At 49.0% G+C, this 24754-nt stretch overlaps 1 protein-coding gene across 4 annotated transcripts in view; it reads right to left on the bottom strand.

Moving 5' to 3' along the window:
• The window catches only part of RRBP1 (ribosome binding protein 1), a 69369-nt gene that overhangs the window by 20953 nt on the left and 23662 nt on the right, over positions 1-24754 (bottom strand). For all 4 annotated transcript variants that reach the window (XM_070419875.1, XM_070419876.1, XM_070419878.1 and 1 more), the window contains exons 2-4: positions 20719-22705; positions 5875-6023; positions 4514-4636 (exon numbers count right to left, since the gene is read on the bottom strand). In XM_070419875.1, the coding sequence (XP_070275976.1) occupies positions 4514-4636; positions 5875-6023; positions 20719-22684 (2238 nt within the window). In that variant the 5' untranslated portion in view covers positions 22685-22705. The remainder of the gene's footprint in view (positions 1-4513; positions 4637-5874; positions 6024-20718; positions 22706-24754) is intronic.

Raw genomic sequence — 24754 nt, 5'->3', positions numbered from 1 at the left:
GGACTGACAGGCTCCAAGTTTGATGGCTGGGATGGGGACACTGCCCGTCCTATCATGGCTGGGGAATCAGCCCCACTCCTGGAGGGCCTAGTCTGTTGTGGGCAACCACTCAGTCCTCCTTGGGGGAATGTCTGCTCTGGGCAGTGTCAGATGCCACAATGAACACAGGATGTTGGGCCTGGGGGCCCAGAGCCTTAGGCAGGGGCAGAGCACAGGGTGGGAAGGGCAGGCTGAGGGAGAAGAGCTGGCTGGGATCTGTTTTATCCCAGAAGGAATGGCAATGGACATAAGCCTTGTGGAAGCAAGAATCACAGTGTGAGGGAGGGTTGATGAAATGGGCCTCTGGGAAGTGGGTGCTCTCCGTCCAGTGGGCCTTCAGCCAGAATAACAACTACTTGGTATGGGTCCAATTGGCCTGGGTGACTGGGATGTAAGTGTCTCATGAGATTCAAAGCCCCATCTCTTCCCATTCTGGGCAATGAAACAGAGAAATGGGAAATCCTCTCCTTTCTCCAGTCTAGGGCTGCCAGGGAGACCCATCCCAAAGGGCCAGAGTGTCCCTCCTGTCTGAGATGGGTGAGAATTGGAGGCAAGGGGAGGAGCTGGGTGCACAAGGGGGGAGGGGCACTGGGTTCCAGGGCTGCTCTGTGTGGTTGGGGTTCCCTAGAACCACCTGGGACCCACTGGCCCTACTTTTCAAAGACAATCCTCCTCCTGGCTCCACCAGGGAGAGAACCCACAGGGGCATGAGGTCCAGACTCAGGAACGATTCACTGATTATCCACAGAAATAGGAGGAGAGGCTGACACTGTGCGCCCGCCCTAGGACAGACAGGTGTCTCATTCAAGTCTCTCAGTAAGGTGAGGATCTTGATCCCCAGGTTAAAGTCGAGCTCACTGACCCTTGGGAAGATGTTGTTTTAGGCTGGGGAGCAGCTGTAAGTGGCAGAGGTGGTCTGGAACCTGGGACTGTGAGTCCACAAGCGTCCCAGAAAGTGGGAGAAACGAAAAGTTGCCCCACTCCTCTGGCTGGCCCGGCACCTCTAAAGCAGGGCAGGGCAACCTTGTAAGAATTCAAAGTTCCACCAAGCTTCCTCTAATATACATGACCCTGCCAGCTCCCCCAGCAAAACTCCACACACTAGCAACACGGTGACGCCTTCTAGTACAGGATCCAGGCTTGGAAGAAACCAAAGCTCAGAGAGACCCTGGAGTGCCCATAGCCACACCAGCAGCAGGTGGTGCAGCCACATTGGATCATCCTCTGCCCACCGCTGCTGTCCACAACTAATGGACACCTAGAGGCTGGCACTGAGCATCTGTCTAGGGACAGCCTTCCCCACACTGGGCAGGACTCATGCAATTCCGGGCATCTAGCTGGGATCCCAAGGCCAGCAGAATCTAATGGGATTTCCCTTCCTTTAGCCTCTGGGCTTTTTTAAAGGGCAGAGAAAGGCCAGCTTTTCCTCAGGGCATTTGTTTAGCCCTCCTTGGCTTTGTTTTCTCCTAAGAGCTCAGAATCCCAGGATTCCTCTTGCTTGTCAAATTCTAAATTCAGTTGCAAAGGTCAGATTCATTTTCCTGAAATGCATCCCCAGTGGTGCTGGGGACTGGAGGACTGGAGCCCAGTTTTCTTTGACTGGGCTGGGAGAGGAGGCTTGGCACCAGCACAAGCACTGCTGGCTCAGAAACGGCACTCTGCTCTCAGTCCGAGGGGGGCCCTGCTTGGGGTGAGCTTCCGAAGCCTGGTGAGACATGGACAGCAGGCAGCTCCACCAAAAGGGTGTCACCAAGAATACCTCCCACTCCATCCCTGGGAGCACACCACCCTGAGGGTCTTCTTGACTGCATGATGCTAGGCCCGATCTCCCAGGCTGAGAGAACACAGGATGGGGTCTAGTCCAGAGCTTTGCTTCAGGACAGAGGCCCCATGACAGGGCACCTGGTGCCTGAGAAGACAACAGCTAGAAAGATGGTTTTCCAGAGGGCTGCACCAAAGCCATGCATGGTTCCTCAAACCCAGGCACAGGGCCAGAAGACTATCAGAAGGCTAGGACAGAAGTCAAGGGTGCCTATGCCTGTTAACTCCTGCAGCTGGTGCCTGAAATGGTCCCTGAGCCCAACTCTGCTGAGACTTCACCCATTTGTGAAGCATGGATCCATCACAGAAAACAATCCACAAGGAGAACAAAAATACGTGGAGGGAACCAGATCCTTATGAGAGGAGAAATTCCACATTTCCCAAAATTTAGTTTCTCATATAACTCTCCTCAATGGTCCTGAGGTAGGAGACATGACAAGAATGAAATCAACACATCAGTTCTGCCCCAAACTCTCAACAGAGAAATGCAGGAACCTGATGTCCATGGATTCCAGAAGCACAGGGAGGAAAGATGACAATTACAAAACCATCAGAGGCTGTATCTTCTTAGCTGGCCTCAGGCCTCAGCAGCCACTTGCTGACAGGTGGCCTGCTAGGCTGAGCCAAGCAAGCTGGTTAGAGTCACCAGGGACAGATACAGTGGCACATGACTGCAATGGCAACCTCTGGGCTGAGACAAGAAACTGGGGGCTCTGGAAGGATTCCCGAGGGAGAGCAAATTGAGTCTTCAAGGATAGGGAAAAAATGCCCAGCCAGTTCAGCAATGAAGAGCATTTGAGGCTAATGGCAGAGCATAAAGAGTGCCTTGCAGGACCAGGTTAGCACTTGGGAGCCCAAGAGGACCTCCTTGGGCTGCAGGGAGGAGGATGTAGTCAGAGGAGGGAGAGCTGGATGCACCTCAGACATCTCCTCGCCTTGGAGCCAAGGCCTGGATTCCTGGAGGGTGAGATGAGTAATGAAACCAAGGGCTGCACCCCTGCATATCTCACAGGCCCCTGCAGCTGGCAGCCAGGGAGATCTACCAGGGGAGGGCTAGACATATAATAGAACCGAGAGTATCTGTAGATTAGCTGCCACTGTGGTTTTGGCAATCTCGTGAAGCAACCACCACTGAGGGAGAGCAGTAAGTGTCCAGCACAAGGGGCAGTGTCTGAGGGGCTTCCTTCTGCACGGTTCACTGGCCCACAGTGGCCGGAGACACCAGTAGTGGGGAAGAGATGCCACAGAGGCCAGCATCACCGTCAGAGGTTGCACTTATTTACTCATCACACCTGCAGCCCTTTCTAAATTCAAGGCAGTAGGCACAAGGTACTAGCCAGGCAACCCCATGCCAGCCAGCTGTGGGAACACTCACTCCTTTTTTCCCCTCACCTGAACCTTACTTTGGGGGTATCAACAAATTTTCACAGGCATTTCCCAGTTTGTCCAGTAAGAGGGTATGGAAGAATGGCTCCCCTAAACCATAAACACTTAACCAATGTTGTGCTGGTCAGCTAGCTCTTAGGGAGAGAGCTCTGATCTGTAGAGCTGGCTCACTTCCATGGTGTAAATGCTCCTGGCCTAGGGCATACTATGTCATGTCTACCAGGAAGAGACATGTGCAGTCGGCTCTTGAGTGCAGGGCAAATGGCTCCAGCCACCCTGCATTTAACCAACAACACAAGATGGACTTGTGTGAAGGCCACATATTGAGCCCCCCACACCCTCAACCTAAGCAGAAGCTACCAAGCTCTAGACCTGCCTTTTTTTTTTTTTTTTTCCTTCTCCTGGGCGGAGCATTAACCAAGAGTAACCAACCAAAGGCTCATCTTCTACTCCTGCCTTCCTCCACAAACAAACTATGCCATTTGGCTCAAAGCCACATCCCTCCAATTTAGGATAGAAACTCAGGCTGCCTCACTTATGAGTCTTCTCAAATGAGCAGATGGAAGGTGCCCAGAGGAGGGGCTGCAGCCTAGACACTGTGGGGCATCTGGAGGCCCAGGCCACCCCCTGTACCTGTTGCACCGTTAAAGGAGGCAGAGAGCAGAGAGAGGGAGAGGGCAATGCTCAGCACTGGGCTGGCAAAACCTAGCCCATGGGCTGGGACACCAGAACTTTCTCCTCAGAAGGAGAGGGAGAAGCCCCAGTGAGTTCTGACAGGGAGAGCAGCCCATGTGCATGAGTCCTGACTCATCTGACTGCTGTTCACCGAGTACAAACGTCACACACCAACCATCAGCTGACGCAGGAGCCAGGCTTTCCCTTAGGATTGCTCCACAGATAGAAGAAAAGGGAGAAAAGCAGCCCCCTCTGCCCCATGAAAATAATTGTGGGTCAACTGCGCCCATCCTCCTTTTCAGGGTGTATACCCTAAAACGATGGCCCATAACTGTGGGACAGGCCAATGACCCCATCTCACACTACTTAACAACCTGCGTTCCTAGGCCTGAGAAGGAAGCCGCCACCCCACGGAGCTCTGCAGGGGCAGTACAGGCTGGCCTCAGGCTCCCACAATCGCAGTGCATGTTGGTTCAAGGGGCAGTTACATGGGCAGCCCTGAGCAGAGCCAGAGTAGGGAGGCACCCCCCGACCCAGGAGCAGCAATGCCGCAGCCCAGGTGCTCTCAGGATGGGGCATGCGCTGGCCGTACCTTATTGAGTTCCCTCAGTTTGCTCTTGGCAACAGCCGCGTCTTCCTGCTCTGTGGCCAGTAGCTTTTCCTTCTCTTCCAGCTGGCGTTTCAGAATCGCCACAGGGTCGCCCTTCTGAGTGGCCTGGAAATATCCACAGAGCCACATTAACAGAGGGTACAGACACACTTCGTTTGTCCCCCCAACCCAGCAGACTCTGACCCAGTGTCCTGATGAAGTGGGAGCAGGAACTTAAAGACAAGCAGGTTCCACCCTGACTCCAGACATTTCTGGGGAAAGGCCCCCCCACCCTGCCTCCCCCCACTACACCGCCTTAGACACCCAGTCTGTAGGGCCTCCATAACCCACGTGCTTAGAAGCTGTTTGGCAAAAGCACTGGATCTTTGAGGTAGTTTTCAGGAGCATAGCGTTTCCCATTAACTTGGGTCAATGTAGGCCAGGGCCTCTCCACTGGGGGCAGTGGCCACTGTTTCTGATTCAGTGCCTAGCCCTTAGATTCTGGGTGCAGCCTGTAGATCCCTGGCTGAGGCACAGAAGCCATGGGAGGGGAAGTGTATTCTGGGACAGTAGCCTGAGTGGAGTTCAGGCCTCTCTCCTTGGAGAAGCGAGGTCATCCTGACCTCCAGCCACTCACAGCCAGGAAACCTCCTTCCACACACAGCCCCCTCTCTATTCTCACTGAGCGAGCAGCTCCCTGCGACTGCATGACACATCACAGTTCAGCAAGGGCCAGGAGTAGAGGAACCCCCACTGGCCTCTTAGGGCACCCCCCAACATCTCTAACCACTAAGTTGCCACAAAATTCTCCATCAAAATTACCTACAATTCCAACTCTGATTAAGGAAGAAATAAATATGTGTCATGCAGCACTTCCTGGTGGCAGCTCATTTACCAAGGTACCAGAGGGTGGGTGCCAGCATCTGAATTGGCCCCCAACAGCAGGAGGGAAGGTGCTTCTGGGTCCATCACAAGGTTCCCTCACTCAGTGTGTCCCTACACATATTCCTTCCTGCACCCAGAGCCCTGGCCACAAACCAGCCGGGCCCCCGCTCCTGTGTTGCACCCCCAGCCTCCTGGAACTCAGAGCACTGCCCTGGCTCTTTATGTTTCAGTGGCCCAGCCACGGCTGGGCTGTAGCTGAATCCAAAGGATCTGCAGGGTAATTCCTGCAGCTTCTGCTTGGAAAAGGGCAACAGGGTTCTGCCGAGAAAGGTGAGTGGAGGCTGTTTCCTGTGCAGGTTGGCAAGCCAGGTGTGGCCACCCCAGGACCAGGTAGCCACTACAATTCACAGGTCCCTGAGAGGGAGGGGGAAGGCCAGCTGCAGAGGCCATTAAACGCAGGCAGGAGAGTGTGGGCCCACCTTATGCCAGGTGTCCTGAATGACACCAGCCTTCTCAGACAGGATCTCAATTAGCCGCTGGGCTTCACCCTCGTTGAACACCATGCTTCCAACCGTGGAGACCAGCGTCTTGTAGGGGAGGCAGAGAGGACCGTCCGTGTCCAGGGACCCTGTGCAGAGGGAAGGAGCAAGGACTTACACTCAGAAATGAGCAACCAAGCCAGTCAGAGCCAAAGATTCTGTCCAGCTGCCTGGGGTGTGGCTTCTTGACTTAGGTCCCAACAAACTCATAGTAAGTTGAAAACATCGGAAGTCAAAATGCATTTAATACACCTAACCTACCGAACAGCTTAGCCTAGCTGACCTTAAACGTGCTCAGAACACTTACATTAGCCCCAAAGTCATGGAGCACAGAATCTATTTTATAATAAAGTGTTGACTATCGCCCGGCCAGCATGGCTCAGTGTTTAAGTTTCGACCTATGAACCAGGTCATGGTTTGAATCCTGGTCAGGACACTTGCCCGGGTTGTGGGCTCAATCCCCAGTGTGGGGTGTGCAAGAGGCAGCCCATCAATGATTCTCTCATCATTGATGTTTCTCTCTCTTTCTCCCTTCCGCTCTGAAATAAATAAAAATATTTTAAAAAAATAAAGTGTTGACTATCTCATGCAATTTATTATATGTATCGCTTTCAAATCACTGCAAAATTGAAAGACTGTAGGTGGAACCAGTGTCAGTCGGGGACCATCTGCACTCAGAAATGGAATAAACTGAGGGCCCTGCACATGCTTCCTGACTGTCCAAAGATAGCCAATGGAGAAGTCCCCAATAAAGAAAAGTGGAGTTTTCCTAAGTTGGGTGAGATACCGCCCACCCTTATCATCAAAATGAGCAGAATTAATCAAGGCAAAGATGCTTTTTCTTTCTCAGACAGAATCGGTCTTTTTTTCCACTTTTTCTCAAACAGCTCAGCAAGGCTCACCCCCTGCATGACCAAACCCTATGGCCCTACAGGTCCTGACTGACCAGTGAGCCCATCATTCCCCACAAACACAGATGCCAACAGCCACACCCATGGGAGAAGCATGGGAAGCAAAAGGCCCATGTCTCCAAGGTTACTCTGAGGTCCCAGGGAAAAGGGGGCTGCTCCCACACAGTCAGGTTCAAACACAATTTCCCGTTCCCCTGGATGAAGCTTAGGGACGCTTTAGGAGGGAAGGCTGGGCTCGGTTCTTGCAGAAGGGCCTGCCCACGCCTCAGTCCATTAGTGACTCTGAAGGAGACAGAGCCATTTGCCAAAAACCAATGGTCACTTCTGAAACACTCCTGGTGCCACACACCCCAAAAAACTTTGCTCTCATCGCAGACTCTCACAGCAAAAAGGGGTGAACCAAGATGCCCCGACTGGCAGGAGCCCTGCATGAAATGCTCAGGCAATTCCTTATGCTGAGGCTCAAATCTGCCCTATAGCTGAATGAAAGGGCCAAAAATGAGCTGAAACCAAGAAAACAGGCTAACCTGTGTGGCCCCTTCAGCTAAGCCCACCCTGAGGACAATGAATGGAGAAGGTTTCCATAGCAACCCCAAATTCTCTGGCTTATCATAATATTTTCATCACAAGTCAAAGCATTTAGCATGATACCTTAATAAGGAGTATGTGGGACATGGGCGAGCTGGTTGCTATGAGCACCTTCATTTTTGAGCTTCTTACCTTGGTGAACCTTGAGATTAGAAATAACCATGGTGAAATTAAAGGCCTAAGAGCTCAAAGGTGCCATGAAAATGGGTTGGGGGGAGTGGGAGAGGAAGCATGTCCCCTTCAACCTTCTGTCTTTTCATTGAAATATAATGAAATAAGGAATAATTTTAATGGCAACTTATGAACACTAGAAAAAAATTGAGTACAGCTAGACCAAAAGAAAATAAAAACCACTCTCTAGTTCACTACTGGGAGAAAACCCCACTGTTAGCCTTTTAGTTTATGGGGCTTCCTGCTTTCCCCTCTCAGCCTGTAGGCGGATTTTACTGCCAGTGTTTTCCCGAAGGAGGAGGACCACTCGTTTCACAGATACCCCTGAAGCAAGACTGGGCAGGCTAGCCTCTCTGAAGCCGAGCACCGCACAGACAATTTCCTGTCCTCACTCAGAAAGGTCTACTCCTGTACTGTCTGGTACACTGGCCACCAACCAAGTGGGGGTACACCATGGATTTTCAAAAACTTCATATAAAGAAGTTAAATACCTGTCATAACTTTTTTATATTGATTGTATGTTATAATTATAATGTTTTGGGTAAACTGGGTTAAATAAAACATGTCATTAAAATGAATTACATCATTAAAATGAATCACATTTGTTTCTTGTTTGCCTTTTTAAATGTGACTACCAGGAAGGTTTAAATTCCCTATGTGGCACACACATGTGGCTCACACGGTTTCTACTAGATAGGCCAGTTTGCTCCTTTCCAGCCCTGGGGACCCCCAAAGCACTCCCTACTGAAATCCTGGCAGCCTCCATCCCTATAGGGGCCTCAGACCAGAGGCTTGGGCCTCTCTTGAAGGCTCTCCTTGAAGACCATCCGACTCCTAAAGCCCGAGTGCATTGCTGGAGTGAAGGGGACATCAAGGTAATGCAGCTACACTTCACTGTGAAATGTCATTTCCTTCACAGGCATCAATCACCCCAGTGGTCTCGACAATGTGCAATCCCTCCTGAAGGTCTAGGAGACACAGACTCTAAGACACCCAGTCCATAAACCATTTCTGAGATTACTCTGTAAGAGTGTCATTCTAATACATCTTTAATAAAACTTTATAATGTAATTGTATTATTTTATTAGCTATAATAATAAACAGTAATAAAAACTTGTAACAAGTGAAACAATCCAAAGCTACATACAGCAACACTTAATTCTCCCCTGCCCACTCCCCTCACAGAAACTTGCATGGCCTTCTCCATCCTCATACAAACACTTATCTTTTACATTATTTTTAGAAAGCAATAACCTAACATTTTTTCATTAAGTTTTTTAGGTAAGAATGGTGCGATCTCTATGCTTCCTAAATCAGGGAAGTAAAACTAAAAGAAAAAGGAACTAGAATTTCTGGATATCTGTGGGGGTCACATTTATTTCCGAGTTTCAGATCCTCTCGCCATATCAGCAGCACTAAGCCCACCTTGAGAGAGACAGGCACACTGACTCCATCAACGAACAGCATACTAACAAGAGTTAATACATGCTTGAACATCACGCCTGACTCCAGCAAATACTCCGAAATCTAGAAATAATCCTTGGTATTATGAAATCTTAAGGCACTAAAATAAATTTGTCAAAGATTCAACATCTACTAGTAATCTGTCAAACCACAGACTTCATAAAGACCAGGAGGCAGTGAAATCTCGTGATATCAGTTCACTTAGGGCCTGCTCCTGTAGCTAATGTTTTGCCTACCTTGGTGAGTCTGAAATACCAGGAACAGGACAGGGAGGCCTAGGGGAGGAATGAGGCAGCAGGAGAGCAGACTGGAGAGGCAGTGTCCCACTGCTCTAGAATACTCCAGACGCCTGTCTGGCAGGGGTGGGACAGGCCTGGGCTCAGGGGAAGCCTCTTCTGAGCAGGGTGGCCTTGGGCATGGTTCTTCGGCTCCAGGTGATGGACCTCATGGTCTGAACCAGAAGCCTCAGAGCTGCGGGCTTGTTTAGAGAGCTGGACAGGAGATTTTTATATGCTGTCTCCTGGGCTTCATTTAGCTAACTCAATGAAAAACAGATAAAGAAAACCACTGTGGAGCTGAACAAACTCATCCATGGGCCAGGGCCAGCCTTTAGGTCACCTCTGACCTTGCGCAGAGGCACCACGGTCAGAACAAGGCCCCTGGGGTCCTGGGCTCGAATTCCAGCCCTGCTCCTTCCTGCCTGCTCACCCTGGACAGGTGGCTTCACCTCTCTCTACCTGTTTCCTCACCAATGACACAGGGAGAGCAACTGATCCTCCTTCACAGCCTCGCTGCAATGTGCTTGAACAATGTCTGGCACAGGGTAAGGCACTGCCGAATCTACCCACAAGGCCACCTTCAAGCCCATCACAGGAGAATCGCAGACCAGACCCTCCCAGAACAGACAGCGCACCGAGGGAGGAGCTCAGGGTGGCTGAAGCAATTCTGCCCTTTCTCCTACTCCCTTCAATGGAATGGAAGGCATACAAAAGTGGTGCCCAAAATACCTCTGTGGACAGAGAACCACAGCCTGTGGACCCTCTGGCTCCTGCCTTGTACCACTGTTCTCACTCAGTAGGTTAAAGGAGCAGCACATACAAGCAAGGAGCCATATGCCTCCTTGGCTCTTAGCTCTGATAATGCGCATAATACTTCAAATTCCAAAACTAAGCTCCCTTTTGTGACCACATGGGAGGCTCAATCACCTAAAATTAAACTTGTCTTGCAAAAAAGGCACCCAGGAATCTCTGTCAACTGGGGTCCTTCGGGAAAATTTTCTCTCTGCTTGCATAGTTACGAGGCTCCCCGAGTCATCAGGTTCCAGCCAAAGGGGACCCATTGGGTTCCACAGCCCAGCACTGTTTCAGCATCAGCCCCTTCAGTGTGCAGTTACTGGAACACTCCTGGCACTGCTCACGCTCAGCTTACTCAACCAACAGGGAGGGCGTCGGGACCTCTCCAGGAAATGCATCTGAGCTCAAGACAGCTGGTGATCAATGAGAGATTATTACCACAGCCCTGCCACGGGCTCCAGCTCAACTCCAGCTGTTGTTGCAGGTGCCTGGCAGTCCTCCCTAGGGCAGACAGATTCAGGTGGTCTTCATGCACAAAGTATGGACCTATGTGTACCCGGCAGTCTACAGAAGGCTAGGCCTGGTAAGGTAAGTTGGGTTGAAAGTGCCAGCTAAGACAGGTGGAGGACAGGTGACAATCACGTAGCAGAGCCACACAGAAGGAACGCGGGACTGTGTGCGTCACTGCAGAAGCAACTATGGCAGCAACACCAGAAAGGCTTATAAACAGAGGATGCTTGAGCCAAACACTGCTGAGTAAGGAGAAGGCAAGGTCTGGGGCTTCAGCAAGGAGGGCTGCACAGGACAGGCACAGAGGCTTATAAGGGGCCTTATTAGTCAGAGCCAGGGTGTAAGGGCAGGGTAAGCCCAAGTCTTCACAGGTCCCAGGAATCCAGATTTTATTCCACAGGCAAGGAGCAATATCTAGAAGGGAGCAAGGTTTGCATTTGGGAAAAATTATTCCAGGACACGCAGTGGGACCAGGCTGGAGGCAGGCAGATCAAGGAAAAGCCCACGCCTGAGAGTACAGAAAGCAGAACTGTTGGGACACAGGCCCTGTGTCAACTCAGGGTCTCAAGAGCAAAACCTGCCACAGGGGTGTGTGGTTTTAGGAGTTGGGGGCGAACACTAATGGAAAAGACACTCATTTTCTCAGGGAATGTCTAGAGCAGTCTGAAGGCCTCATACACACAGATGCAGGCAGAATGGCTGCTGCCTCCGGACACTGCACTGTCCTTCCAACAGAAAGCCAGACACCAACAACCTCAGGGTGCCTTCTAGGTTGACATCCCCAATCACCTGAGCCAAACTCCAGTCAAAAGCCCCAGGGTCCCAGGAAGGGCTACCCTGCAACTCCTTGAAGCCCAACACTACACAAGCAACCATCTCATTAGAGATGGACGACAAGCCCCTGACTCCTGCTGACCCCTAGTCCAGAGGGCATCTCCCTGAATCACAGAAGCTGGCAGGTGGGGACATCCATCTCTATAAATGAGAAACTAGGGCCAGCATTGCTGCTGGCCTCCCCATTACGCAGAAGGCAATTCATTGACAGAGAAGGGTCTCCCTGGGCTTGTGGGAAAGTGACCCTCATGGGCCCTGGATGAAAGATCCCTCAAATGCAGCAGCAGCAGCACCTGCAGGCCCTGCAGTCCTCATCAGTCCGTACTCCAGAGGTGGCTGGCCCTGCACAGACTCCAAGCCCAGCACTTCGCAGGGACTTGTCTGCCCTCATGACCGGATGCACTCAACCCGACTGCCATGGACATTAAAATCTGGTGTTTTAATTGCACTGGAATGAAGTACAAATAATGTCAACAGCAATGCTATTTGGACCTTTGAGTCAGGCCTTTTTGTTTGGTTGGAGAAAAAGTAATCTTAACTGGGAAACTGGGCTCTTAATGATGTCTAATGGAATGTTTAAAAAATCCTATAAATTGCATGACTGTTTCCCCCCTCAAATTTAAAAAAAATCAACTTCTTATCTGAAACATGAACGCCACCTACAGCTTCTCTAAGACGTGGCAGTACCAACTGATACTTGGCTTGCTTCCCGAGGAGACACTTTTGTTTTTTTAGTTTTTTTAAAAGTTGAATTTGAAGAAGGGAAAGTGAATAAAGGCTCAAAGCCCCACAGAGACTTCTTGAGCTTCAGACTCTGGAAAACTTAAAGTTCAAGAGAAAGAGTATGAAACTTACTCTCAATACACATCTGTCTGTGCCTCAGCCCTAAGGTGGAGGGCACAGATGGAGGCCCAAGCTCCAGCTCTGATCCCTGCCCTAGCATTTACTGGCTGCATGATTTCTGGGAAGTTTAAAAACAGAGCTGAGCTTTGGTTTCTGTTCTTGTAAAACAGGTAAAAATACAAATCCACCTTTCAGAATGTTAGGGGGATACATTCATGGAGAAGAGTTTCATAAACCATGCACCTAATGGTGTCACATTCCCAGTGGTGACCCAGCACCAGGCCTCAGACACAGTGAGCCCACAGCACAAAGGACAGCATGGGGGGAAGGGAGGTGGAATTGGAGGAAGGAAGGGGTGGTGTTCTTATCAAGTTACACAGTTGAAGATGAGGCCCCTGCTAAGCTACAGGCACCTAAAGTTTTTCTGGTAGGTCTGAAAATTTCTCCGCATCTCCCTTGACCTCTGGTGACCCCTGCCTCATTTATTAGGTTATAGAACATGATCCTATTTGCATTTCCACCTGCTCTGGCAGAGGGTGAAGCAGCCCCTTGAGGCCTGGCACAACATGCAGCTGCCAGAACCCCCAGGACACTGCCAGGTTTGTAAATGCAGGACCCACCTTATAATATTCTTCTTAGCTCAGTTCGTGACCATTTACTGGGTACCCAAGGCTGGGACAGGCATGAGAAAAACTGGCCACTTTCTTTCCTCCACCTGGCCCCCCTAAAAGAGCAAGGACTTCTTTCTGCTGCTCAGAGGATACTCAGGGGACCTCTGGTCAGGGCTGCACTGCCTCACAGCACCTGAAAGGACAGGGGTTCTGCTTGGTACAATAAGGTCCTGTTTATTTGACTCAGACAAACAATGGACTTTTTGTTTCTTTTCTATTTAAAAATTAATACCTACATGTTACAGAAAAACTGGGAAATGCAGAAGGGTGAAGATATTAAGATTTACCCATAATCCTGTCCCCCAAAGATGGCCTCTTTCTCCAACATGGGCTGTGTGTGTCTGACAACGTGGTCATCATGGGGTTATAAATACCTATGTCTCCTGGAGAGTGGCTGGGTTCGCCTGGGCCCTGTCGTGGTGGCCTTCTGGCCCCAGAGTAAACCTTCTGCATCTGCAGATGGGAGCGTGTCAGGCATAAAGCCATCCTAGGGAGGAGGGCCATGCCCTGGCTTAGCCTTGCTCAGCTTCTGCTCCAAGCGAACCAAGCTCCAGAGGAAGCCCGGTATTCTAGAGTGCATCTAAATGTGGAGTTTCCTGAACGAGCACCCTGTACTTCCCAAGACCAAATCTTTGGCTTATCCAGAGTCCAGACCCACACTGTACTAATCTGGACCTACCTCCAGGTCATGGCACTGATAGCTCTCCTAAAAGGGTACTGCTAAAATGCCCATTAGTACACGCTAGGTGCAGGAAGGCAGGCCAGCATGTTATGCAGGCAAGGACTGTGTTTGAGGACAAAAATAGATTAAAAAAAAAAACCATCACCACATACACACACTTCCTGTGAGAGACATGGCTTTCGTAATAGGTACCGCATACAAATGCTGGGGTAACAATCAGAGAATGAACTAGCAGAGGCCACACGGCACTGCAAACACTTAGAAGCTTCAGTTCTGGGAAATTTCCACTTTCTCTTTGGTACCATGAATTCCCTCTTTTCCAAACATTGAGACAAGAGCCCATGCCTTTTGTTTCATAAGCAAGTATTTTCTCCGTGTTCCACACCTGGGTTTATGATGCTCCCCGGAAAATGTCACCATTTCCATAGTACCACATAAGCAGTAAAATCAGTCGGAGGGCGCTGGAAACACTCATGTGGGTCTCTTGCACTCTGCAACTAGGGTAAATCGTGGAATGTTTGAAGAATGATGCTGGGAGATCGAAGATGGCGGCATAGGTAAACACCGGAGACTGCCGCCGTGGACAACCACTTCAAAAATACAACTAAAAGTCGGAGCGGACATCAACCAGAACCACGGGAAGGCTGGCTGAGGAGAGTCTCTTCAACTAGAAGCAAAAACAACAGCATTCCGACGCTCAGCGGAGGCGTAGTGTGGAAAATTTAAAGGTACGGCAGTGCGGTGGTGAGGGTGCGCGCGCAAAGCGGGCTGGCGGCTGAGGGCGCAATTGTCGTTTTCAATCAGGAGCGAGTCTCAGACTCTGGGCTACAGATCCGGGCGAGTCTCTAGGGACCCAGACTCAAACGGGAGAAGCGGGACTGTCTGGCTACGGCCCCTCCGAGGTTTGCAGCGATTGCTGGGACTGAGAGCGGCCATAGCGGCTCCCTCCCCCCGCCCTGTTGATCCCGCCCGCCCAAGCCCTGCGCACAGCCATTTGCCGATCGCCTCAGGCAAGGGCTGGGCTAGCGCCTCCCCTGAGGACTGAAGTTTTCCCACAGCTGATTTCCACCGCCAGTCGGCCTGGTGGTCAAATCCCTCTAGAGTTAACTACAACAATTAAGGCTTGGCTAGAACAAGACTGCGTATAGAGACCACAAGGGGGTGCACCAAGAAAGCATAAAAGATGCGGAGACAAAAAAACATGACAGAAATGGAGGATATGGAGCTAAGAATCGCAATTTTGAGGGCTTGCCATAAATTTGTGCAGAGCCTCACGAAAACTAATGAGACCCTCGATGCTACGATAAAGAAATTAGAAAGTAAGCATACACAGACTGAAATAAAGAATATTATACCCAATAGCAGACCAGAGGAGCACAAGAATCAAACCAAAGATTCGACAAAAAACACCCAATTGGAAAAGCAAAATGAAAAAAGAATCCGAAAGTGTGAAGATAGTGTAAGGAGCCTCTGGTACAGCTTTAAGCGGACTAATATCAGAGTCATTGGAGTGCCAGAAGATGAGAGACAGCAAGATATTGAAAACCTATTTCAAGAAATAATGGCAGAAAACTTCCCCCACCTGGAGAAAGAAATGGACTTACAGGTCCAAGAAGCGCAGAGAACCCCAAACAAAAGGAATCCAAAGAGAACCACACCAAGACACATCATCATTAAAATGCCAAGAGCAAAAGACAAAGAGAAAATCTTAAAAGCAGCAAGAGAAAGAGGCTCAATTACCTACAAGGGAATACCCATACGACTGTCAGCTGATTTCTCAACAGAAACTTTGCAGGCCAGAAGGGAATGGCAAGAAATATTCAAAGTGCTGAATACCAAGAACCTACAACCAAGATTACTTTATCCAGCAAAGCTATCATTCAGAATTGAAGGTCAGATAAAGAGCTTCACAGATAAGGAAAAACTAAAGGAGTTCATCACCGCCAAACCAGTATTCTATGAAATGCTGAAAGGTATCCTTTAAGAAGAAGAAGAAGAAGAAAAAGGTAAAGATACAAATTATGAACAACAAATATGCATCTATCAACAAATGAATCTAAGAATCAAGTGAATAAATAACCTGATGTACAGAATGAACTGGTGACTATAATGAATCAGGGACATAGAAAGGGAATGGACTGACTATTCTTGGGGGAAAAGGGGTGTGGGAGATGCGGGAAGTGACTGGACAAAAATCATGCACCTATGGATGAACTCAGTGGGTGGGGAGTGAGGGTGGAGGGTGGGGTGGGAGCTGGAAGGAGGGGAGTTATGGGGGGAAAAAAGAGGAACAAATGTAATAATCTGAACAATAAAGATTTAAAAAAAAAAAAAAAAAAAAGAATGATGCTGTACTGTCTTCCTAAAAGAGGACCTAACTTTTGACTTAGCAATCACATATCTAGGAATTTACTTTCTACAGAGAGATACTCACACATCATATATACATCACTGCATTAATTTTAGCAACAACAAAAAACACTGCACACTACTTAATGTCATTTAAATAAATCATGATATATTCATGCTATGGAAAGTGGCAGCCCTGCAGAAGATGTCACTAGTACACTTATAAGTAAAGAAAGCCAGTTCCAAAGCTGCATGCACTGTAGGCCCCAGCTGTGCATTTGGTGTGATGAACAGAGTATCTCCAGGGCTCCCCCTGGGAAGTGGATGGTAAATGGGATGAAGTAGGAAGGAACACTAAATTTTTACCTTCTATGGTTTTATACTGCTTGAACTGTGTTTGCTGGAAGCACATATTTATACAATAATAAATGTTAAAAAGCAGGGATTAGGAAGGCAGGAAGGCAGTGTTCACTGTCAAATCCAGCCACAGACAAGTGGTAAAAGCTGTCACATGGCCTTGATTTGCTCTTGTAGGAAAATTAGATCAGAAGTTCTGGAAAAGTTCCAAGTTGGACTTGCAGAAGTGTGTCCTGTGCCTGCCCCCACATCTGCTGGGCTTCCCTCTGGGCACCTGTCAGCGAGGGCCCCACCTGGTGATGACTAAAGAAGCAACCCTGTCTCTGGTGGACCCCAGCTCTGGGGCAGGTTTTGCCACTGATCTGTCACGTGTCATGGCCAGCCGCAGCCTCTATGATCTCATTCGTCACATCTCACTGTGATACGGAGGACAACGGGAGTTCACCCCCACCCGACTCCGGACGCAGGCAGACAGACAGAACAAAGCAGAAAGGAGCTGCATGGCACCAATAGAGGGTTGCAAAGACATGTTTGTTTTCACAGAGTCACCTGTAAGGTGACCCAAGAGACCACCACCCTCCTAAGGACTCCAGTTTAGAGCAGTGCTGTATAAAAGAAGCTACTGTGCTGATGCCGACGTTGTTCTTCATCTGCACTGCCCAAAAGGGCAGCTGCTGGCCACATGTGACTATTGAGCATTTGGAATGTGGTTAGCGTAACAGAATCTTTCACTTTATTACTTTCGACTGACTTGAACGTTTTTATATGGATGGCCCCATGTGACTAGCAGCTTCCATAGTGGACAACACAGCCCTAGACTCTAGTTCTTTGGTGCCCATGATCAAAAATCTCATGGCCCTGGAACCCTCCTCCACCTGAGTCAGTCTCCTCGATTTGGAGTTAGAAATCCCTTCCTGGCCTGCTCCACACCAGTGATAAGGAACCTATTCCCCAAGTACCTCCCCATGGTCATCAGGCCACCTCTCCCCCACCAAGGCTACTCTCCAGGTCCCCGAGTTTCTGGTCACCCAGGACCAGCCAGCCCACCCGGAGTTGTATCCACAGTTCCCTTCTCTAGGGCATGCATAGCCTTGGAGAGGCTGGAGGTGGAAAAACCCTGGACAGACATAGAGAGAAGCTCAACCCCAGCTGGTGGGCAAGAAGGTCAAGAGCATGCAGCTGGGACTAACCAGAGCCTCAGGGACATGAGGTGTAACTGCATGAAAAGAATGTGGTCTGCTTCTCACTCAGCAACAGTCACAGCTACAGATTCTAATATGAGTCATATTAATTCTGGAACACTGAACTCCACATACAAGATGGAATTGCAAGGGAAGTGTGAAAACCCATGATTTCACGATTATGGAGCTGGGGGCAGGGAGTGACCTGCATCCACCTCGGAGGGCCCTGAAGGTGACTTTACATACCAACCCTGGGAAAAAAAGGGCTCAGATCACACCCTGCAAATTCAGGGAAATAAAAAATAAAATACAAGAGCTCTGGCCGGTGGAGCTTGGTTAGTTGGAGTGTCATCCTATACACCAAAAGGCTGAGGGTTTGCTTCCCAGTCAGAGCACAACCCAGGTTGTGGGTTCAGTCCCTGGTCGGGCTGAGTGCTGGAGGCAACTGATCAATGTTTCTCTCTCCCTCAGTTGAGGATAATACAAATAAAAAGAAGTACAAGAAAATATTTCCCTATGCTTTCAGACTTTCACCTTTCAGGTGTTATATTAGCCACACGTATTACCCCTTGTGGCTGTTTTCATGTAGGTCATGTCTGACTGTCCCACGTGGCTGTTTGTGTGGCCAAGAGCCCCAAATTGCAACCTTGGAGTAATAGCCTCCCACCATGTGGGTCAGCACCCTACTTGTAATTACAATAGTTTGGGAACACGGAATGCATTCAAACATCAGACAAAACTGGCCTTCCAAAAACCACTTACAACTCCATCCAATATTCTTATCTATTTTTCCCTCCAGATGGGACTTTCAGAATAGTTTTGTCAAATTAAGGGAGGAAAATTCCATTGAAATTTTGGCTGGAAGAATAATAAATCCCTAAGAGAACTTAGGAATAACTATTATTTTATCTATAATATTCAATCTTTCTTCTCATGGAACACAGTATTTCCTTCCTCTTCAAATTTTGCCTTATACCACCCTAGCTGCTATGTGGGTTCCCACAGGCATAAAGTTAAGTTTTCCTTCTAACAAGGTTCTCTATTACCTGCAAATTAGGACCATTTTGTCTTCCTTTCTATATTATCATTACATTTTGTTTCATGCCTTATCTCAGATGTCTAAAGCCATAGTGGTAATAATGACCACAGGACACAGGAAGCTCTATTCTAACACACCTGATGTTGGAAAGCCAGAAAACAGGCCTGTTCTCAGCAATATACCTGTCTTCGAATCTCAAATGCCCTTGTAGCTGTGTCAGGTGGAAAACCACCTTAAACAAGGGCAGTGTGCGCTCCCTCCAGCCTGTGCTGGCAGGGCTGAGGCCCTTGGGTTTTCAAGGGCCTGAGAAGTTAACCTGACCTATGGGGCCAGGTGATGGTCCCTGATCCTCAGCAGGAACCCAAAGCTACTCACAGAGGATGGGTGCCCTCCCAGCCCATGAAGTTGGAGGTAGAAGCCAGAGAAAAGGTAATGTAGCTTCACTAAGGTGCAAGAAAGGGAAACCCAGCTAAAAACAGAGGATCCAAAAAACAAAACAAAACAACAGAGAATCCTGTGCTACATAACATAGGTCCAAACATTTTAGATCTCATAAGATGCCTCATCAATGCCCTAGCCAGTTTGGCTCAGCTGATAGAGCGTCAGCCTGGAGACTGAAGGGTCTCAGGTTCAATTCCAGGCTGGGGGCACATACCTCAGTTGCAAGGCTCAATCCCCAGCCCTGGTCGGGGCATGTGCAGAAAGCAACCAATTGATTTATCTCTGTCACATGGCTATTTCTCTCCCTCCCTCCCTTCCACTCTCTCTAAAAATCAATGGAGCCCTAACCGGTTTGACTCAGTGGATAGAGCGTCGGCCTGCGGACTCAAGGGTCCCGGGTTCGATTCTGGTCAAGGGCATATACCTTGGTTGTGAGCACATCCCCAGTAGGGAGTGTGTAGGAGGCAGCTGATCGACGTTTCTCTCTCATCGGTGTTTCTAACTCCCTATCCCTCTCCCTTCCTCTCTGTAAAAAAAAAAAAAAATCAATAAATCAATAAATCAATAAAATATATATAAAAAAATAAAAATCAATGGAAAAATATCCTAGGGTGAGGATTAACAACAACAAAAAAAGATGCCTCATCAAGACAAATGCAATTAATTTTCCAAATCAACTAAGAAAACATAAGACTGCTGGTATTCTAGCAAATGAGTGATGAACATGAAATAGAACTCATCGGCCCAATTTCCATATTAATATGAAACAAAGTAATAGGAAACTACTGTTCTATATTATTTTATATATACATAAAATGCTCCATTTAATAACTGGGACAAGCCTTAGCTGGTTTGGCTCAGTGGACAAAAGGTCGGCCTGAGGGCCAAAGGGTATTAGGTTCGATTCCAGTCAAGGGCACATGCCTGGTTGTGAGCTCGATCCCCAGTGGGGGGCGTGCAGGAGGCAGCCGATCAATGATTCTCTCACACCAATGATGTTTCTATCTCTCTCCCCCTCTCTCTTCCTCACTAAAATCAATAAAAAATTATAACGGGAACGGGGGTAGGGAGGACAGGACACTGGGGGTGAGGGGTTGGAGGGGTAAATACTACTGCTTCCTGAAAACATTATCCTACCATTATTCTCTCAACAAACACATATAAATGAATAAAGGTATGCTAAAATACCAGGTGAGGTACACAACAGAACAGGCTCACAAAAGGCAGTCAAACATTTAAGAAAGATTTGCTGTCCCTTGACTCAGGCTCTCACATGACTTGCTCTAGCTAATAAGATGCTGGTCTGAAATGTGCCCTTTTATAGCTCTGTCATAAGCATGAGAAGGGCCTCTGCCCTGAGAGTCCTTGGAGTCTCAGCCTGGGCCCCAGAATGAACACATGTGGAAGAGACTTACAGAAAGGAGTCAAACCCAGAGTGAACAGAGCCACTCAGCAGAGCCAACCCAGATCAGTCAACCTCTATCCAATCCAGCAGAAGTATGAGCAAGAATAAATGACAGCTGGTGTAAATCACTGAAATCTGAAATGTTTGTTATGCAGCCTTGTTGTGGCAATAGCTAACTGATAAGATGGCTTCCCCAAAGGAAATCCATAAGCCATTCAAAGATAGCATTTTCCTCCAAGTTCATAAAGAAATCAAAGCTACTTACCAGGCTCACCTTTCTTCTTTGAACCAGACTTCTTCTTTGCAGGAGCCTCTTGCTTTGGTGCCTCCTGGCTCTGAACCATATCTGCCTTTTTGCCCTGGTTGGGAGCTGACTCTGCCTTTTTACCCTGATTGGCAGATGCATCCACCTTTTTGACCTGGTTGGGGGACCCTTCTGACTTTTTGCCCTGGTTTGGGGTTCCCTCTGCCTTCTTGCCTTGGTTGGAGGGCCCATCTGCTTTTTTCCCTTGGTTTGCAGTACCCTCCACCTTTGTGCCCTGATTAGCAACTGAATCTGCCTTTTTACCCTGATTCTGGGCCCCCTCTGCCTTTTTACCCTGATTCTGGGCCCCCTCTGCCTTTTTGCCCTGGTTCTGTGCCCCATCTGCCTTTTTGCCCTGATTCTGGGCCCCGTCTGCCTTTTTGCCCTGGTTCTGGCCCCCCTCCACCTTTTGGCCCTGATTCTGGGCCCCCTCTCCCTTTTTGCCCTGGTTGGGAGTTCCTTCTGACTTTTTGCCCTGGTTGGGAGCCCCCTCTGCTTTTTTGCCCTGATTTTGGGCCCCTTCTCCCTTTTTGCCCTGGTTGGGAGCCCCCTCTGCCTTTTTACCTTGGTTGGAGGTGCCTTCTGCCTTTTTACCCTGGTTCTGGGTTCCTTCTGCCTTTTTGCCTTGGTTCTGGGCTCCCTCTGCCTTTTTGCCCTGGTTGGGAGTTCCCTCAACTTTTTTGCTCTGATTCTGAACAACTTCTGCCTTTTTGCCCTGGTCTGGGGACCCCTCCTGTTTTTTGCCCTGGTTGGAGGCTCCTTCTGCCTTTTTGCCCTGACTGGGGGCCCCCTCTGCCTTTTTACCCTGGTTGGAGGTTCCTTCGGCCTTTTTGCCCTGGTTCTGGGCCCCCTCCGCCTTTTTGCCCTGGTTCTGGGCCCCCTCCGCCTTTTTGCCCTGGTTCTGGGCCCCCTCCGCCTTTTTGCCCTGGTTCTGGCCCCCCTCTGCCTTTTTGCCCTGGTTCTGGGCCCCTTCTGCCTTTTTGCTCTGGTTCTGGGCCCCCTCCGCCTTTTTGCCCTGGTTCTGGGCCCCCTCCGCCTTTTTGCCCTGGTTCTGGGCCCCCTCCGCCTTTTTGCCCTGGTTCTGGGCCCCCTCCGCCTTTTTGCCCTGGTTCTGGGCCCCCTCCGCCTTTTTGCCCTGGTTCTGGGTTCCCTCTGCCTTTTTGCCCTGGTTCTGGGCCCCCTCTGCCTTTTTGCCCTGGTTGGGAGTTCCCTCTGCCTTTTTGCCCTGGTTCTGTGGCCCCTCTGCCTTTTTTCCCTGGTTGGGAATTCCCTCTGCCTTTTTGCCCTGGTTCTGGGTCCCTTCTGCCTTTTTGCCCTGGTTCTGGGTCCCCTCTGCCTTTTTGCCCTGCATAGCACCAGTGGCCTTGGAACCCACTGGAGGCACAACCACCATAGGCACCTCCTTAGGAGCAGTTTCCAAGATGGCAGCCTTTGAGGCAAGAACCTGGATAGAATTCACTACAGAACTGACTGCTGGTTCCACTTTTGCTACTTTTTTCTCTTTCTTCTTTTTGTCCTTAGGGGAGGAGGCCAGTTTCTCTTGGGGCATGGCTGGTACCGTGGCTATAGGGGTAATGACCACAGAGGGATGGACCGGGGTTGGAGCCACAGCCATTGCAGGTGCCCGTACTGGGTCTTTGAGGAGGATGGTCATGTTTGGGGCTGGCTCATGGTCAGGTATCTTCCCGTTGGGTTTCTCATCCTTTTTCTTGGTCTTTCCTTTCTTCTCTATTGTTTTCTCCTTCTTTTTCTTCTCTACTTTCTGGTGATAAGTTTTCGCCATCTCCTTGCGCTGGTTGGCTAGAGCTTCTTCATATGATGTCTCCTTCATGGAGAAGGTTGACACCAGGAAGATGCCAATGGCAGAAACAACCATAAATCCACCAAAGACCACAACTCCCAAGGTTTGAGTGTCGTAAATGTCCATTCTGGCTTATTTTCCGTTCACCTGCCAAACACATACACATAGATTACTTTTTGCAGAAACTGAGATATTCAATTTCCATCCCCACCCCCACCACCAACTTAAGGTTTCACTAATTATTCAGACTGATAAAGTCAATGAAGAAACAAATCCAGGCAATCTCTGATGCCATACACTCTTACCTTTCTCTCCGTAAAAGAGAGCAATTTCTAAGCAAGATATGAGCAGTCCCTTTCAGTGCTGGCAGATACAAAGCACTAAGGAGATGGCAGACTGAAGATCTGTACTTAGGGCATGTGATGCCCTGGAAACTCAGAGGCCTCCATCACAATTCAAGATATTCCCCACTGGAGGAGTTAAAGATGCACATGAGCACGAGCACAGGCCAGGTGTATAACAATCAGGAGTGGTGAGGACTGTGGCAAAAATGCTCCACTAAATTAGGAGCTGTCAACCCAGCCATAGCTGATTGTTATAGAAATGTAAACAAGCACTTGCCAAGAGAGCTTTTGCTTTTTCACATTAGGTCAGAAATCTTTTTTACACAATGTGAAATAGACAAATTGGAAAAATACCACGTGAGCCTGACATAGTAGGCAGTTAAGACAGACATGAGCAGAGCAGGAATTTGATAAGCCAGGTACAGAAGGTCACCAGGGTGGAAAGCCCTGGGAGCTTACCAATGGACAACTGTAAGGTGGGACCTCGTCCCCAGGGTGACCTTTCCTCCCCTAGCATATCGCTGGCCATGCAATTCAGACCCCCTAATCTTTCATACCGCTGGTCATCCTGTGGTTCGGACGCTCCCCTAACTTTTCCTCCCCTGTCACGTCACTAGTCATCTGGTAGACCTCCCGTTCAGGAGGAACAAGGGGGCTGGAAAAAAGCCTCTACTGCTCCCAAACAAGACCTTGCACCTTCACTCCCTTAAGCATTAAGTCCCAAGCAGTGAGGTTCTGACCTACATCAAATAATCTTAGGAACCAAGGTCTGTTGACCACTAAGACAGAGTTTTAGTCAAACTAAAGATAACATCTAGGCTTCAGCTGTGTTTCACCTTCAGGCCCAGAAAAGCAGCAAGACCAGACCAGGCTGGGTGACACCAAGGCTGACATCAGGGCTAGCTATGGTAAGTAAGGATCCCCTGCTCTGGTACAGACCAATCAGTGGAGACCATGACCCTGAGCAGACAGACAGTCCTGGAAAGCTGGAAAGCTGATGAATATTCTATTGAGATCCTCCTCTGAGACTTCTAGTTAAAAGCCCTTAAGGTGGGAGGTTGTGGGGGTGGGAGGGTCTCTTTCCCCCTCTCTCTCTCTTCCTAAATCCACAAAGCTTAGCTGGCTCACATCTTCATAGCCCACTTCTCTACCTCTGACTTTCTAAATAAACTTTCACCTGTATTTCAGTCTTAGCTCTGAATTTTTTCCTAGCCAAACTCAAGGACCCAGGTCTCTAACACCTGGCGCCATTCGCAGTTAACATGCCAAAGCAAACACTTAGGCAGTCTTTCAGCTGCATACATTCTGGCCTGGAGGCCCCAGGTGTGCCATCTCTACTCTGTCACCTCTTTCCCCCGTGTTGATAAACAAAACTACCCAAGGGTCAGGAATGAAAACCTTTTTATTACAATCCTATAAAGTGACCAAGAATTTCGTGAGTAAAAAATGGCCTTTTGCCAGTGATAGCTGCTGAAAAATTATGGAAACTGCGATTCACAGGAAAACAGGGGGTGTATCAGTCTTGGGAAGTCCACCAAATATAAGACTCCAGGTTTGGAATTTCACATCCGGAGGCTGCAAAGGAAGGAGGACAGTATCACCAGGCTCAATCCTTGCCCTGGCGAGGGGCCCTTTGCCTGGGACACACTCCAAACCAGAGGATGAACCACCCCTTCTCACTGCTCATGGACCAAAGTCCAAAGAGTCAGATGTATCCTGATCCACACTTTACTGACTGACAGTCCAGGCTAGATTCAACTTCAGTGAGAAACTCCAAGAGTTTTATTTACTTGAGTACACTCAACTTTCATCAACTAATTTTCATGTTATTACACATTCCCATCCCCCTGGA

Source organism: Myotis yumanensis, unplaced genomic scaffold (assembly GCF_028538775.1).
Source record: "Myotis yumanensis isolate MYYU_CA2020_CCGP unplaced genomic scaffold, mMyoYum1.0.hap1 SCAF_7, whole genome shotgun sequence".
NCBI lineage: Eukaryota > Metazoa > Chordata > Mammalia > Chiroptera > Vespertilionidae > Myotis > Myotis yumanensis.
The sequence above is the reverse complement of the archived record's forward strand: the minus strand, read 5'-3'. Positions and strand labels throughout refer to the sequence as shown.